Source organism: Stegostoma tigrinum, chromosome 21 (genome assembly GCF_030684315.1).
Source record: "Stegostoma tigrinum isolate sSteTig4 chromosome 21, sSteTig4.hap1, whole genome shotgun sequence".
Classification (NCBI taxonomy): domain Eukaryota; kingdom Metazoa; phylum Chordata; class Chondrichthyes; order Orectolobiformes; family Stegostomatidae; genus Stegostoma; species Stegostoma tigrinum.
In genome coordinates, this window is record NC_081374.1 from 42,234,336 (window position 1) to 42,251,462 (window position 17,127).

A 17,127-nucleotide genomic window follows, 5' to 3' on the forward strand; every position below is an offset into this window, starting at 1 on the left:
CCTGACACCTTTTTACTTCAGACTATGGCAAGTTCGACGAGAAGGCTCAATTTTAGCTGAGTTTAGTGTAAAATTAAAGCAAATATATTCCGTACCAAAACTGATTTGCATTCATATATCTTTGAACAGCTTTATCCTAATTCAAAGGAGTTATTTCTGAAGCATAGTCTCTGTTATGTAGGCTGGTTCAACTTTCAACCTGCACGCAACAAGATTCCCACTGGCAAAAGTGAGATTGATTCCCAGAAGAATGAATTCAGAAATAAATGCTATTTGTCTCTGGGAACACTCCATGCTCCATGCGTAAAATCTCTCATGGAATCTTTATCAAGTAGTCGACCAGGGAGATTATTTTAAATTCTCATCTGAAAGCTTTTAACAAGGAATAAAACTCATAAAATGCGACATATGATCCACTGTTTTCCATATGCCTCAGATATATGGACAATGAATAAAAATCTCTGGGTGAAATGGAGACTTTTGAAATATGGATGCTAACATATACTAAAAATTCAATATATAGACCATTAAGACAAATTAAGAGGTACCTGAAATTGCAAAAGCCAAAAGAACTCTGAGAAATGACACCTAGGAAAGAAAATATCAGGAATTTGGCATTTGATGTAAGTTGAAAAGTTAGAGACCTCTTCTCAGCTTGAAGGAAGGGCTACAGTAGATCAACTCCGGGCTCTTGTATCATGAAAAGCTAGCATCCAAGCTCCGTAGGTAACCGGGAAGGAAAATGGAGTGTTATTCAAAAGGGATGGAGTACAGCAGTTTTCTTAAAATTTTACAAGGCTCTAATCGGAACACATCTGAAATACTGTGAACGGTTTTGGGCTCCTTATGTAAGGAAAGATATGCTGGTATGGGAGGCTGTGCAGAGAAGGTTCACTCGGCTGATCCCAGCAATGGAGGGACTGTCTTTGGAGAGGAGGCTGAGTAGATTGGGCCTGTGCTCATTGGAATGTAGAAGACTGAGGGGCGACCTTATTAAAACAGAAAATTCTTAGTGAAACTTGACAGGGCTGGAAAGATTGTTTCTTCATATGGGAGCGTTGAGCACCCGATGGCATAATTTCAGAATAAGGGGTTTCCCAATCATGTCAGAAACGAGGAGGAACTTCTTGCCTCTAAGATGGGAGAAAAGAGAGGCAAGGAATGACTTTTTCTGAAGAAGGCTGTAGGCCCGAAACTTCGGCTTTCCTGCTCATCTGATGCTGCCGTGTTCATCCAGCTCTACACCTTGTTATCAAGGAATGATTAGGGATGGTCAGCATGGTTTGGTGCAAGTGAAATCACATCTCACAAACTGGATTGAGTTTTTTGAGGGAGTAACCAAAAAGATTGAGGGCAGAGCAGTAGATGTTGTTTACATGGACTTCAATAAAGCTCATGAGAAGGTTCCATATGGTAGACTAATTAGTAAAGTTAAAACACGTGGGATTCAGGGTGAGCTTGCCAATTGGATACAAAATTGGGTGTTTGGTGAGAGACAAAGGGTGGTGGTGAAGGGTTGGTTTTCAGATTGGAGGGCTGTGACCAGTGTAAGCCACAGTATTGCGTTCACTTTTGTTTGTCATTTATACAAACAATTTGGATCATAATATGGGCGGCATGGTTAGTAAGTTTGCAGATGACATCAAAATTGGAGGTATACTTGTCAGTGAAGGAGGTTATCTAAGATCACAAAGAGATCTTGATCAGTTGGGTTGACGGACTAAGGAGTCTAATGTGGATAAATGTGAGATATTGCATTTTGGTAATACAAACAAGGACAGGACTTATACAATTAATGATAGGGCCCTGGGTAGTGTTGTAGAACAGAGAGACCTGCAGATCAGGTGCATAATTCTTTGAAGTTTGCTTCACATGTAGACAGGGTGGGTAAAAAGGTATTTAGAAGGCTTGCCTTCGTTGTTCACGCCTTTGCGTATATGAATTGGGAGGCCATGTTGAGGTTGTACAGGACATTGGTGAGGCCTCTTCTGGAATACTGTGTACAGTTCTGGTCACTCTGCTGTAGGAAGGATATTAAATCAGAGATGATTCAGAAAATATTTGCCAGGATGTAACTGGGAATAGTGTTTGTGTTTTAAGGAGAAGCAGGATATGCTGGGAATTTTTTCACTGGCGTATAGGAGGATGAGAGGCAATCTTATTGAGGTTACAAAATCAAGAGGGGTGTAGATTAGGCGAATAGCAAAAGTCTGTTCCCTAGGATTGGAGAGTTCGAAGCTAGGGGGCATAGTTTTAAGGTGAGAGGAAAAGGATTTAAAAAAGAACAGAAGGGGCAACCTGTTTTTACACAAAGTAGTTTGTATGTGGAATGAATTTCCATGGGAAGTGGTGGATACAGGTACACTTACAATGGATAAGTACAGGAAAAGGAAATGTTTGGATGGAAATGAGCCAAATGCAGGCTGGGTGGGACTACTTTAGTTGGGAAACATGGTCGGCATGGATGTGTTAGACTGAACAGTCTGCACCTGTGCTGTATGACTCTGATTCTCAGAGAGAAATGAATCCATGGAACCTGTTCGGGTTGCGATATTAAGTATTTTCAAGGCTGAGATAGGCAGATTTTAAATCAGTGAGAAAATCAAGGGTAATGAGAGGTCAGAAGGTGAAGTTGAGGACTATCAGATCAGAAATGATCTCATTGGATGGTGGATCAAATTCGGTGGGCTGAATAGCCTACTTCTGCTCCTACATCTTGTAGTCTTAATTGGATGATGGATGTCACAGTGGTTGTAAATAACCGACAGTGGATGTGCGAGGATGGTTCAAGATAGATAAGTGTGAGATACCATGACAATAGATCTCCTGGCAGGAATTAGTTATAGGCAGCAGCAAAATCTCCGACAATTAACTAACACCTTTAGACTGTGCGCTGGCATGCTGCAGTGAGCAGTTCCTTCTTTCGAATGATTCATCTCTGGCCTCACCTACTAGGTCTGGAGTTAGAAAAAAAAGGCATCTACAAAATGGAACACAATAGTAGCTTAGAGTTTGCAGGAACTGGAAAAGAGGGGCCCAGTGACAGGGTCGGTGTAGCAGAGAAACCAGCTTCACTGGAACAACAGGAATACAGGAACGAACAGACTTCAATTGGACCCACCGGACAAAGATATTTGAATGGGAGAGTTAAGGTGCTGGGTGCATGGGTTCTGGTGAACCAAATAGATGTATTTCGTGCATAGATTTTCTTTGTTTTGATTGATAGGAAGCTTTGGATGAAGAAACGATGCAGGGGAGTGCTGTGGAAATGCGTGCAGGTAAATGACTGTTTCTCCTTAATAAATGCTGGGTACTATTAGAATGTGATTTATTTTGATAAACAGTATCGATGACATTCCATTAGCCAGTCTTCAGACCACTGCAATCATCTTGTGGTCTCCTTCTGATTGACTCACTAGTTGAATGGATGATGTACGAACACACAGATGTTCCCAAATTGGAATTATACAGAGGGGTGACCTCAGCTAAGGCGGGTAATGAAACCCGGCTCTTTGATGTCTCCTAGTGCCAGTTGAGCAGGATCAGGATGCCTTGGCTTGCTCGCTACCCAGTGCCCCTCACTGGGACATAACCATGAGGACATATGGGCTGAGATCAGGATGAAGCATGCATTGCTTCCCACTTACCTCATGTTACTGACTTTCTGAAATGAGATGTGAAGAGTGACCACTTTGAGTTAGATAAGGAATTGGAACAGTGCACATAATTCAGGAAAGAAAAGTTAACAAATGCTGCCCAGACTCTTATCTTCTTGAAGGGAACTTTATGTGAGAAGTGGAGGTGAAAATTAAATTTGTAACATTTCAGAGCAAACAAATCCAGTGTTAAATATCGGAACCAATTAGCTGATTTTTTTTTATTAGGCACCACATTCCACTGTAAATGACTGCAACTTGACCATTTCCTGTATTCACTCACCAATATTGACTCACACCATCACCAGTTTAGAAATTCTCATCCACCACCTCAAGTTAAAAAAAATTCTAATCCTTATTCTGATAGCCTTGCAAAACCTCCATCACTAACACTGTATAACCTTTTTCAAATCTACAATCCTTCCTATCTCTTAACCTTCTCTAACCATAAAACTCTCCCTATCTCTGTAACTCCCCCAACTCTATAACCCCCACCTTCACCTATCTTTGTAACTTCCTACAGCCCTACAGCCCTTTAACTCTGTAGACTCCTCCATCTCCACAACCCTTCCTATTGCTGTAGTCTCCTCCAGCCCTACAACAGTCCCTACCTTTAACTTCCATTAACTTTTACCCTGCCCTATCGTTGTAACCTCTTCTAGCCTCTACAACTCTTCCTATCTCTTAACTCCTCCAGCCTCTACAACTTTCCCTATTTCAGTACTCTCCTCCAGCCTCTGTACTTCTCACTATCCCTGTAACCAGATTCCAGGTCCTACACCCTTCTGTATCTCCGTAACTTCCTCTGGCACACTTCTACAACCTCCTCTCGCTGCTATCCCTTTCCCAAGCTCTGTTTACTTTTTCAAGCCCTGCCAACTTTCCAATCTTTGTGCTTCTCCAATTTTGACCTGTTTGCGCAACCCCTATTCTATCACTCCCCTACTGCTACCTGTGTGCTCAGTAGCCTAGGTTTGAGGCTCTTGACTTTGCTTCTTCAACTCCTCCCCTTCTACAATCTTAGGATATTTTATTGTGAGTTGCTATATGAATGTGAGATTTTGTTTTTGACATAAATGGACTATGCTCAATATATAAGGTCAAGAAAGCACTGAAAGCTAACACAATGCATGGCTTCTTGTGTTCACAGATCGCAACCCAGCAATGGGCAAGCATGGAAACATCAACTCCAAGGATGTTCCAGGAGATGAAATGGACAATGAAAATGAATGGGAGAGAGGCAGTGATGATGAAGGAACAGCACAGATGAGAAAATGTTAGTCTAACAATATCACAAGGAAACAAATCCCATGAAGGATTTAGTGGATGGGGGAAGGGAGGCCACACTGGTAGCCAATCAGCGCAGGCCATTTGTCTTTCTGCCTCAGTGGCTCACCTGCTGCTCTGATCACCAATGGTCTGATTGTAATTGGACTTTCCAACATTTATTTTCCAGAAGCAACGTGCTCATGGATACAATTGGGAAAACACCACAGAGTAGTTGCGCACAGTAAATTGTGACGAGTTAGCAAATACCTTGGCATCAATCCACATCCTATTAGCAGATTTAGAATATTACAGAATGTGTGATAAACCAGGGACAGGAAAGGTCACCAGGGATAAATGCAGAGGTTATTCTGTGGCACCTACAAAATTCACCACCTCAACCATCTCAGCAGATGTAAGGGAATCCCAGCAGGCCTGCATCACCACTTGGAAATGCATCGTCCACTTATTAGTCACTCGGTTGAGATCCTGATATCTTCTATTCGTGGGAGAGAGTTCACCTCTCCCAGCTCTGCTTGTTTCTATAGTGCAGGGAGCTTCCTTCCTTAAAGGTAAAATGATGGAAATGGGTGGTCGACCCGACCGGCAATCCTTCTAACCTGAGAATTGGTTCATGGCTGTGCTGCCCATGGAGCTCAATCATCCAGAGAAACCTGTAATTCATCCCTCGTGATGACCAGATACTTCACTATGGCAAACCAAACTGGGAAGTAGACTCAAAGTGCTGCAGATGCTGGGAACTTGAAATCAGAATGAGAAATGCTGAGAATCTCACCAGGTCAGGCAGTGTAAAACAGAGTTTATTTGGGCTATCTTGTGGAGGTATTGGAGAGAGTGTCATGGGGAGGGAGGATCTAGCCAGCTGGCTGATTATCCATTAGGATAAATCTTGTTGGGAAAACCCACTGAATGACAACCTGATCAGGCAGCAGCGAGGCCACCTGTGGGCCTTTTCCCCTGGAATCAAGACCCCCGGGGGTTGAGGACCACTTAATGAGAGTTGCTGGCCAATCAGAGGCTGGAAACTCACTGAGGACACCATGTCTGCTGCTCGAATCTCTCACCTCCACCCCAAATCCCAGGGTCACAGAGAACCCAAGCCGCAGGTAAGTAACATGGTGGAGAGAGTGTGGGGCTTTTGACGGGTGGGTCATTTGAAGAGGGAGAATTGGAAGCAAGGGCAGGAGTTGGATCACTTTGGGGCCTGTCCTTCCTGACGTTCAGTCTTGTGACCAAGTCCTTTGAGAATTCTCCCTGTGCATCACTATCGCAGCAGGGAATTTTGTTGAGCATCTTCAGTAGCATTTTAAATGTTAGAAAAAATGATACCAAAAGCTGGAGTCCCTGAAGTGGTAGTTAGACATGTAGTAAGATGGATTGTTTAAATGGCTGAATGGCCTTCCTGTCCTGCAATAATCCTTGTAAGCTTTTCCAATATTAAGTAGAAGAGGAATGGTTGAATCTACTTGGACTTAAAATTGGTATCTTCAGATATAGAGAAATATGTATTGTGCTAGGCCAGTCTTCTAATCTTTAGGAAGGCCATTCTCTTGATGACTGGGTGACGTTTCTCCCGACTAGATATTATAGCAGCTAAGACGTCTGTTTCAATGCCCCATGTACCAGCAGGTTCGGTAGTAACTCTTTGTGTCTTTCTTGTTTCCACAGATGAAGAAGAAGATATAATTGAAGGCCTTCAAGTTGAGAAGGAAGATGAAGAGCAAGGAGTAGAGAGCTCTAGCCAATGCAATGAAGAAGACCCATTGACGGAAGAAGGTGAGTCCTGCAACATGAGAAGAAACAGATCACATTCAGATCAAACTAACGTACGCGGGATCTGATGATCTAGTCTGATAAGTGACCTCGGAGCTTGTGAGCTTCATGGGTTGATAACCAAGACATAACAATCTTTAGGGGCCAGGGGTCTGTCTGATATTCAATAGAGTCCACAATATAAAGCTGCCCTATTGATTGGGGCAACAACCATTACTTATTGTTTGGCCAGGTGGGTACCAACAGCTTCAAAGTATTATTTAGGGTGCAGCTCAATCGAACATATTGTTTGAGACAAGAGAAGGCTAATGCTTCAGTCAGCCACTTCCGATAACATATCAGATAGGTTTATACACAGAACAGGTCAAACACTCTCAGGGTAAGTTAGCTTGGTGGGAGTTCTTAGTGTGGTTTGTTCTCACTGGTGGTGACACAGCATGTTATTGGTACTCATTATGGAGGGACTGATGAACTGTTCCAAAGCCAAATTGATCACGTCAATCTCTTTATCAAAACAGACTTGAAAGTTTGATTTCAGAGCCTTATTGAATACTCTTATGCACCGAGTAATAAAAAAGTTCAAATGTGTGAGAACAAACGGCGTGAAGCCAATGGTCAAGTCACAAAAACAGCTTGATTCCCTTGTATCAAACCCCCTCTCAAACAGCACCATCTCGAGTGTGGATGTGCACAGTTGGAAGGTTCGGGACTGCCCCAGTTGTGCCGCAGCACACATTTTCTGAGCCTTTTGTTTTGCTTTTGAAACTGCCGTAGATCAACTTGGAGGGAAAGTCGGTGATGATTGCCTGAGAAAAGAAAACCGGATGGTGTGTTCAATGATTAGCCGCGCTCAGGTTTGCATGAAATGTTTGTTTCAGATCACTCATCTGACATACATTTCTTGTCACAGTTCAGGCTTTCTCCCAAATTATTCATTTCGTGTTTACATTAAAGTAGCAGTTTACTCCTCTGAGCATAGACCCTCACATGTGTCTTAATGCTGCAGACACTCAATCACCTTATCACTATCGTACATCACACTAAAAATCACACATGATCTCCGCTGCACTTTCCGGTCTAATTTATTCCAGAGACAAGGAATATTTCTCCAAAGAAGAGTATATTGCTGGCTAAAACAATTCATTGAATTTATTTCCAAGTTGTATCATCATACAGAAGCAATAAACTGTCACAGTACTGACATTAAAATTGAATGAATCAAATCTGCAAGGGATTACAGTATTCTTTCTAAGGTAGTTCTGGTTAGATTTTTGCTGTGATTTGAACTCCGTGCTAGCCTTAGCCAAGTCCTTCAAAAGTGGCAATCATTTCACCTGATGTGGCCACCTGCAATGTGACTTTCAATTTGTGTGTCCTGTTTATTAGTCACTGTACAGTGCAGAAAAACACAGAGCAAGGTGTAGGTCCAATGAGAACTGGGAAATTCGCTGTAACGCCTGAGATGTATTGTTTCTTTCATTTATCATTAGTAAGCGTAGGATTACTAATAGATTAGCGTAAATCTTGTGCACTCAGCCTCTGTAGTTGATTCTTCTTCAGATATTCATTGCTTCTTTCTTGCCTATATGTACTCACATTGCTGGTTAATGTTTCAGAAATCTACCACCATGGAAGAAGTCTTCATTAAACCCCCTGTAAACCTCCTGCCCCTTATCTTAAATCTATGCCCCCTAGTCATTGACCCCTCTACTAAGAGCAAAAGCATATTTCTATCTGTGTGCCTCATAATTCAGTATACCTCAGTCAGGTCCACCTCAGCCTTCTCTGTTCTAAACTAAACAACCCCAGACTATCTAGTCTCTCTTCTGAGCTGAAACATGCCAGCTCAGACACCATCCTGATCAATCTGCCTTGTATCCTCCACGGTCCGATACATTCTTCCTATTGTGTGGTGACCAGGACTACACACTGTACTCCAGCTATGTGGCCTAACTAATGTCTTACACGCCTCCATCATAACCTCCCTGCTCTTGTATTCAATGCCTTAACTAATAAAGGCAAGAATGCCATATACTGCCATAACTGTCTTATCTGCCTGCCCTGCTACCCTTAAAGATTTGTTGATTATATATACCAAGGTCCCTCTGATCCTGTGTACTTCCTTAGTTCTACCATTCAATGTCCGGTACCCTGCCTTGCTATTCTTCCCAAAGTAGGTCACCATACACTTCTCTGGATTAAATTCCATTCCTCCATACAGACCATCTGACCAGCCTATCTGTATTGTCCTTTGGTGTAAGGCTTTCCTCCTCATTGTTTACCATGTAACTAATTTTCATGTTGTCTGCAAACAACTGATTAATCCTCCTATACCCATATGATTACTGTATACTGCAAACAGCAAAGCACCAAATCCTACCGTTAGCCACTGGACACAGATTTGGACCACATTCTTGCATTACCAATTTAGGCTTTCATCTTCATCTTTTGGCGACATTTTCCAGATTTTTTTTTTCTTTCTGAGAAGGGGCGGTGTGGACTTGTTGGGCTGAAGGGCCTGTTTCCACACTGTAGGGGAATCTAATATAGACAGAAAATATAGTCTGGCAGCCTCTCAAGAGGAAACATTAACCACCATCAATGGATATTGCTGGACCTCTTGACTTCTCCAGCATTATCAGTTTTATTTCAGGATCTGTGATATTTGTCCTTTTTTTTTGTCTGATCAATATCCGACTACAGAATCAGCCAAGACTCACTGCTGGGTCATTTGTCTGTAACCCTGGTTGAATAATGTTTTCAGAAATCAAATGGCACCAGGCTATAATGCAATAGGTTTATTTGAAATCACAAGCTTTCGGAGCGCAGCCCCTTCATCACTTAGTGTTATGTGACTTCTGACTTTGTCCACCCCAGTCCAACACGGGCACTTCCACAACAAGAATAATATTGTGTTACCCCATTATTCTTTAGTAGAGAACTTGAGTTTCCTGAAATGAAATTATTGAGATTGTTAGTGGTGACTGTGTATTGATGACATGAAAGAAAATGTGGGCATTTGCAAGAACAATTTGAGATGGGATGAAACAAATATACTGTTTGTGGTACAGAATTTCTTTGGCTTCCAAAGTAAATCCCAACTAATGATGCTGGAGAATCCGTTAAAAATATCGGAAGTGGAGCTGATGTATTTTTATGCAGCAAACTTAAGTGTTACAGAGCAAAGGCAGTTTTTGGATGCTGGTCAGCCACAATGTCATTCAATGCTGAAAGGGGCTGAATGATTCTCTTCTGTTCTTGTGTCCTTGAAGCTTGATATCAGTTCATTGTCATAATCGACTCTGAGTTTCAGTCAAAGGATGCAAGCTTTGTTCTGAAGCCTTTACTGGTCTGTTTATTGAACCCAAACACAGATGTAACTCCTGAGATGCTGCTTGGCCTGCTGTGTTCATCCAGATTCACACTTTATTATCTTGGATTCTCCAGCATCTACAGTTCCCATTATCTCACCACAGATGTAACTTCTCCTTTGAGTTCAGAATTCCTCTTTTGTTTTATTGAGATACTTTATCTTCTCTTCCCTTTTCCTGGATAACCCAATGATCAAACCACTGGCAACCCAAGGAGTGGCTGGTTAATCCATCCCTTGCCATCTGAAAGCAGCTGCTAGAACTTGTCAAGGAGCAGTCCAGTCTAGCCAGCTGGCATTTCCACATCGTTCCCCCAGCACGGCTGAGATCAGGAACGTACAGGATTGAATATTGCAAAATCACATCCTACTTCCCTGTAGCAAAAGCACACCAGAGCTCCAGCTGCTGCACTGTCACTGGCTATAATTCTGTGAGATAACAAGTTTCAAATGCATATGAAGGTATAAACTAAGTTTGCCCCTAACGTATTCATCTACCTTTGTGATAAGGTGCTCATGAATGTGCAGAACATAGCAGAGTGCCTATCATGAAGCATTTTACATCACCTGGCAAGAGCCCTGCATGGGATACGGATCAGGTACCATCTTATTCAGCTCTTGCTTTTCTTGTGTCAGGATGCTTTGCAATTCAGTGCACTGCTGAGAGTATTATATTGGGTCCAGTAAAATATTTTAGATAGCAAAGTATGAACCTTGTGAATGAAGCGTGTGCTGTGATATGATTTGAAATGACGCTAACTCTGTTTTACAGAATACTAACGATTGAGAAGGCATTATAATGCCCGCCACTTAAAACTGCATCCGCATTTAAAATTAGTAGCTGCTAATTGGCCATTAGTTACTGGCATTAACATCAAGCTTCTGCTAAAGTGTGCCTTGTGCTCCACTGGCTTTAGGCAGTAGGAGCTGTGTTTAGTTTCCATTTCACATTTTGTTAAGATGCTGTGAATGCAGAAGTCATATCAATTAGCTTTTTCATGTATTTACACCCTTCTAATTTGCTTAACTTTTCCGGCATTCTTTTTCTTCTGTTGTAGACAGACTTATGAATTTCCTATGATATGTAAATAGGTTTAATCCACTAGCTAAAAAATGTTACATCTCTGGAGCAGGTGGGACTTGAAATCGGGCCTCCTGGTTCAGAGGTAGGGACACTACGGCTGCACAGGAGCCCTCCCCTATAATTTATAGATGGTCCATGATTTTGAGACGTAATTGGTCTTATTATATTGTATTATAATTGGTGTGAAGTTCTTGGCTTGCTCGTCGAGCTGACTGGTTATCTGCAGATGTTTCATCATCATACTGGGTAACATCAATGAGGTCTCTGACGAAGTGATGTTGTTCTACTATTTATTTAGATGATCTGGTCTGTTCACAGACACGCACAGGAATTCCTAGAGGCCTGGTTTTCAACCCATAATGCAAACAAAAAAAAATGTGGAATTAGACCCCATGTATAAACCCCTGCAGAATAGACTGGGAAATGACACAACTTGACACAATAGACCGGATCATATAAATTCCAAGCGGGGTAGAATAGCATCGCTTCACTGGAGGCTGCACTGATGATGTTCCCTAGCATGGTGACGTAACGCCCGTATGATAACCCGCTGGCTCGGCGAGCAAGTTAACAACCTCATCCACAACCCGAGCTACAAATCTTTGCAAGAACCTTAAATTACAATTGTGAGTTAAATCGTTAAGTCCGATGATTGAATTCAACGCGCAACTTGCGTTTACACCAATGCAGCCACTAGAAGCAATGGGGAACTGCACTTTCTCACTCCAGATTGAAACAAGGAAAGATACTCGTATCATTTTTGGAGTTTGAATGTCTTTCTGAGGTTACTACCAAGAGCAACTTGGAACAGAGGTTTTGTAGAAAGTCATTCTAGGAATTGAGACTGCCCACTTCCTCCTGTGTTGAAGATGACACTGATCCATTTCCCAGTTAGTACCGCTTTCTGAGAATGTAGTCAACAAACCAAAACAGCAAAGTTATGTGAGTCCATAAAGATACCACATCAGTTAAGTGACTCTCATCAGATGTACTTTGCTGCATTTATTACAATATCTGAAATGTATAGTAAGTGAAAAAAAATGTGTGCGTTTAAGAGGAAGTTTATTCATCTGAGTTACTACGTATTCCAATTCCAAAGAGACTGCTGCATCTTTTTCAATGTATCGGAACCATTGTCGGACCCTCATTCTCAGTTTGAGCTGCGTGTTGTCTGCTGATTGTTGTCTCGTGCAGTTTCATGCCTGTGGCACTCCTGAAAAAAAATGCAAGAACATGCCTGTTAGTTGATGGTCCACGCTGCTCCCACTCCAGTCTGTCTTTCCTCTGTCTTTTGCAAACCTTTTTGTGCCTCACTTTGTTTTACTTCTCTTGTTCTTCCAAGTTGAAAGTTTCATTTCATGAACAGCTCCTTCTTGCTGTCACGTTGAGCTCTCTCTTTTAGTCATTTCGATATCCAAACTTCCAAACTCTCTGCTTCCCTCAAACTTTGCGCTTTATTGCACTGTCAGACTTTAACACTCAAACGTGGCAATGCTTAGTCACTTTCTTTTTGTGTCCTCCTTTCAAATTTATATATTCTTACTGGAATCCTATACAATGACTTGGCTCCTCATCTCAACCTGCTAACTTACAGAGCACAATGTTCCTAATTTGAATGTCAGGAATACATCTGATTCCCATCACGATAAAGGCTATTTTGCAGTGGGGTTCCATAGTCCTGTTTGGAAATTTGGACGGAAGGCATTTGAAGAAATTTATTCACGGAGTACATCTGAATATGAATCAACTTCCTATTCTTCTTTCACATTTTTCATGTTTCTCTTTGTTAGAATTAATCACTAGCCCAGAATATCGTTAACCCCTTTATCGCTCAGCATTGCTGACAATAGTATTGTAATAGGTTTTTCTATTAAACTGTCTGTAAGCACTCTTTTAACCCGTTGCTCAGATAACCTCTGCATTGCCAGTCTAATTCTCTCTAATAGGCAATAAATCATAGTGAATTAAAGCAACTTCACTCACTCTGGAAATGCCCCATTTCTAATGATCCATTGTTTTTGTCATCTTTCCATTCTTGTGAAAATCCACAGGCTATTGTATCTCATACTGTGGTAAGGCAGCAGTGGCCCAGAAATGGGATGTCCATAACAGGTGGATCTAACACTGACTCCAACTTTAGCGCAGGATCTGAAAAGAACTCAAAGGATTACAAAAAACCAATCAGTGAAGCAGATGTAACAGGTTATGGTGAACAAACACCATTCTCAACAACTGCACCTCCTCTCAGTGACGCAAAAAACACACGTTTCTCTATTAAATTCCTGGGCATTCCATCTGGTAGCAACACTGAGAGTCTTGGTGTCTCTCAAAGGAGTTCGACTCCTGACAAAACGTCCAAGCCGTGCCTCGAGAATTTTGAGTCTACTGCCACTGAGAATCTGCCTTTGTATCCTACCAAACCCTTGGATCTGGGAGATGCCAACAGGACAAAGGATGCTGCTGAGAGTAAAGGACCCTTCCCAAATGAAAGGATAGGTGACATCCCAGAGGTTCAGCCAAAGAGCAAGAATGTAGAGGATACTGAAGGGAAGATAGAATTAGGCTGCCTTTCAAAGGAACTTGCTTCGATGTATTTTGACATGAATAAATCATCCACAGATGAGGAGGAAAGTAATTGCAACAGCCCAGTGAAGAAACTCAGTCTTTCAGCATCCCTCAAACGTAAGCTAGCCAGACTGAGTGTAAGCTCAGACACTGACTCAGAAAGCCAGGAAGAGAGGACACAGCCCAGAATTCATATTGATGACACGACACAATTTGATGATGTGAAGCTATGTCCGGGAAAAGGAGGAGCTAATGCTGATTTTGAGCCTGGGGACTCAGACAGGGAATGGGAAATATTGGATCATCCCTCAATAGTCCTTAGCAAAGAAGACAGCAGAAGTCTGAAAGAGCAGGAGATAAGAAGCCAGGTGTGTTGGGACACTTCCCAGCCTGACCTGAAGGAGACACGTAGTTCAAATTCAGCTCAACTCATGCACAGCAAGAACAAACTTAAAAATCCAAAGACTAAATGCACAGGGGAATTAGAACCCAATGGAAAACCAACTGGGAAAGATTTGGCTTCTGAAACACCAAATAAATCAAAATTGAAGTTCTTCTCTTTACCCAAATCATTTTCTCGTTTATCGAGAAGAGAGAAGAAAAATGAAGAAAAACGTGCAAATTCTACTCCTGTGGTAAAGGCAGAGATAGCAACAATCCAGGTATCATCTGCTCAGAAGGAAGGTAAGGATTTTTGAGGCCTGTGTGTATGTTTGTATTCCATTTCCTAGGGATAAGGGACAGCAGGGACAGACTGCTGTGGGGCTCTGTGCAGTGATACTGTATGTGGTTTGATGAAGAACATGTTCTTATTGCACTAGTTTGTGACTTCATATGAATTACTTGTCAGTGGATCGTTTGAGGCCAATATTTATAACGTTAGTCCATACAGCAAACAGAGCAGTACTTCCCCAGTGCTAACCAGCATGAGTAACCTTAGGGTTGAATCAGTCCACTAAACATTCAGAGGCAATGCTGTTATACTTACAGCCTTCCTAAATATGAGATTTCCTGTGCTTGTAGATAAGAATAAGTTCACAGACCACATCTTAAAATGCAGGCTATTCATATGGGATGGAGATCAGAAAGCACTCATCATTCAGGTATCTGGGTATGCAGTGTGGATGAAGTGAGGGATGTGTGTTACCGAGATGGAACTGTGCAGCCAATCTTCAGTGTCTCAGCTTGATGTGTGCAGAGAACTGGCATTCAGAGCTGTACCCCTCAGAGCATACTGTCCACTGTACCCCCCCCTAGAGCTGCCCCCAGGAGATTGCACCCTCCAAAACTGCCCCCACAGAACTGCCCTCTTCAAAAGAAGTGCCAGATATTGAGCAGTGTTCTTCTTTATAAAATACCATCCAGAATGTCAAAATTTATTAAACATACAACAAAGATATATTTAACAGAAACACTCAATACAAAAATTTATAGTCAGTGAACCCAAGACGTGACTGTTCCAAACTTTACCAATCAATCCTTTAAGTTCCATAGCATCTGCTCCGAATTCCACTTTTTATACCTTTGATACATGCAGTCAACTTAGAAAAAAAGTTACATAACAGTTATCATCCAACACTGGTTTAATTCTTTCGCCCTTGCAATTATTTTTAATGCAGTTACTTTACAAATGTGACCTCTTTCTCAGACAGGTGCTTATCTGCAAGCCAGCCTGCTAACGATGGAACAGAAGGAGATTTTCTAACTGTTCTGTATTTTTGTCTTTGAACGGAGAGAAACTTCAAATTATTAATCTGTGCCGTTCTGCATAATTTTCCTGCTTCTGAAAAGGATAACATTCTCTTCTGCAAAGCATTTTCTAAACCATCTAAAGCCTTCTGTAAAATATGCATAGGGATATTCTTTAGTAAGGTTTGCTGGATTGTTTAAACTGTCCACTTCTTTAAGGCCAATCTGAATTCAGCTGTTAGATGGTCCCTAGCTGCCATTTACTGCCCCCATACTGTAAAGGAAATTTAATAGCATTTCATATTGCCAAATTTCAAGACTGTGAATTCCCTGCATTTAGAATGCCCAATTTCATGTCTCATTTTGAATTTCCTGAGCATGAAGTAGATAGTTTAAATGGGCAGCAATACAGTATATGTTTATGTGTTAACTATTCCATGTCTGTCATGTGACTAAGTGTGTCTGACACCAGTTATGCATGGCATCATTGTCATTTCATTATGTGTCACTAATACCAAGACAATGTCACACAACATATGCCATTCCCACTCATTTAAAGCTATTTTAGACGGACATTTGAGAGGATGAGGTGTGTGTTGGGAATGGCACCTGAAGCTTATCTCCCCCAGCATCATTCTGATATTTAGGGTGACGGCCAAGTAATCAAGCTGCGCAGCCTATTGCTCAATGAAGACAAGGACATGGTCATCTCCATGAGAAAGCTATCCAAGAGCTATTCTTCACTCCATTGTCTTTTTGTTAGAATTTTTATTGATATCGAATTGATACCTTTTGTTGAAACATGTACAGATGATATGTATCATCTCTTTTCCGGAATGTCTTCAGTTCATATATCATATAGCTTAGCACTCAGTATTGTACAACTAGGTGTAGCAGGAGGGTGACACTCAGAGAGCAGTAGCACAGTTTATGAAACTGAAACCAAAGAGCTTCTTGCAGATTGGCACTTATGATTTCCTTGCAATGATGATTTTCAGTTCTCCTGTTGTGTAAAGTTCTGCATCAGAAATTCTCGTTCATAAGATCCATTCCTATTTGCTCGAATGTGATTATTTGAGTAATCTTTTTTGATTTTCTTCACCGGCTTTCTTTGATCTTCTCTTGAAAGTGAGCAACTGTTAGGGTATAACAATGCAGAGGTACGGACGATTTTCTGCTTAAGTTCATGTGCGAACCTTGACAGTTCACACATACTGGCTCGTTGATCCCGTTAAGATACCACAATGGATCCTGGTCAGGTTCAAACATCCTATGATCCCCTGAAAGGTGATTGCACATTGATCCAAAGCAGGAACAGTAGTGAATTTATTCCCAGCCTAAACCAGAGAGACACTAACAAATTGGGGAGGGGACTGGTGGAGCGATAATGTCAGTAGGCTAGTTTTCCAGAAACCCCAGGCTAATGTTCTGAGGATATTAGTTCAATTCCTACCAATGCTGAAATCTGAATTCAATAAAATCTAAATGAAAAAAACCTAGAATAATGACAATTGTGTAACTGTTGTCAACTATTGTAAAATCCTACCTGGCTCACTAATCCCTTACAAGGAGGAAATTTGTCATCCTTACCTGGTCTAACTAATGTCATGCCAGAACCCCAGCAATATGGTTGACTGTTCACTGGAGTAGTACCAGATGATTGGGGAGTGTCACTCCCTTGTTCTAGAAAGGGAATAGGGATA

General features: G+C 41.6%; 1 protein-coding gene across 5 annotated transcripts in view; it reads left to right on the forward strand.

The window, feature by feature from the left end:
- mical1 (microtubule associated monooxygenase, calponin and LIM domain containing 1) overlaps positions 1–17,127 on the forward strand; it is a 91,799-nt gene that overhangs the window by 55,108 nt on the left and 19,564 nt on the right. For 4 of the 5 annotated variants that reach the window (XM_048553484.2, XM_048553483.2, XM_048553482.2 and 1 more), the window contains 5 exons: positions 3,227–3,278; positions 4,807–4,932; positions 6,612–6,719; positions 10,597–10,685; positions 13,222–14,419. In XM_048553484.2, the coding sequence (XP_048409441.1) occupies positions 3,227–3,278; positions 4,807–4,932; positions 6,612–6,719; positions 10,597–10,685; positions 13,222–14,419 (1,573 nt within the window). The remainder of the gene's footprint in view (positions 1–3,226; positions 3,279–4,806; positions 4,933–6,611; positions 6,720–10,596; positions 10,686–13,221; positions 14,420–17,127) is intronic. The other variant, XM_048553485.2, reaches the window with a different exon arrangement.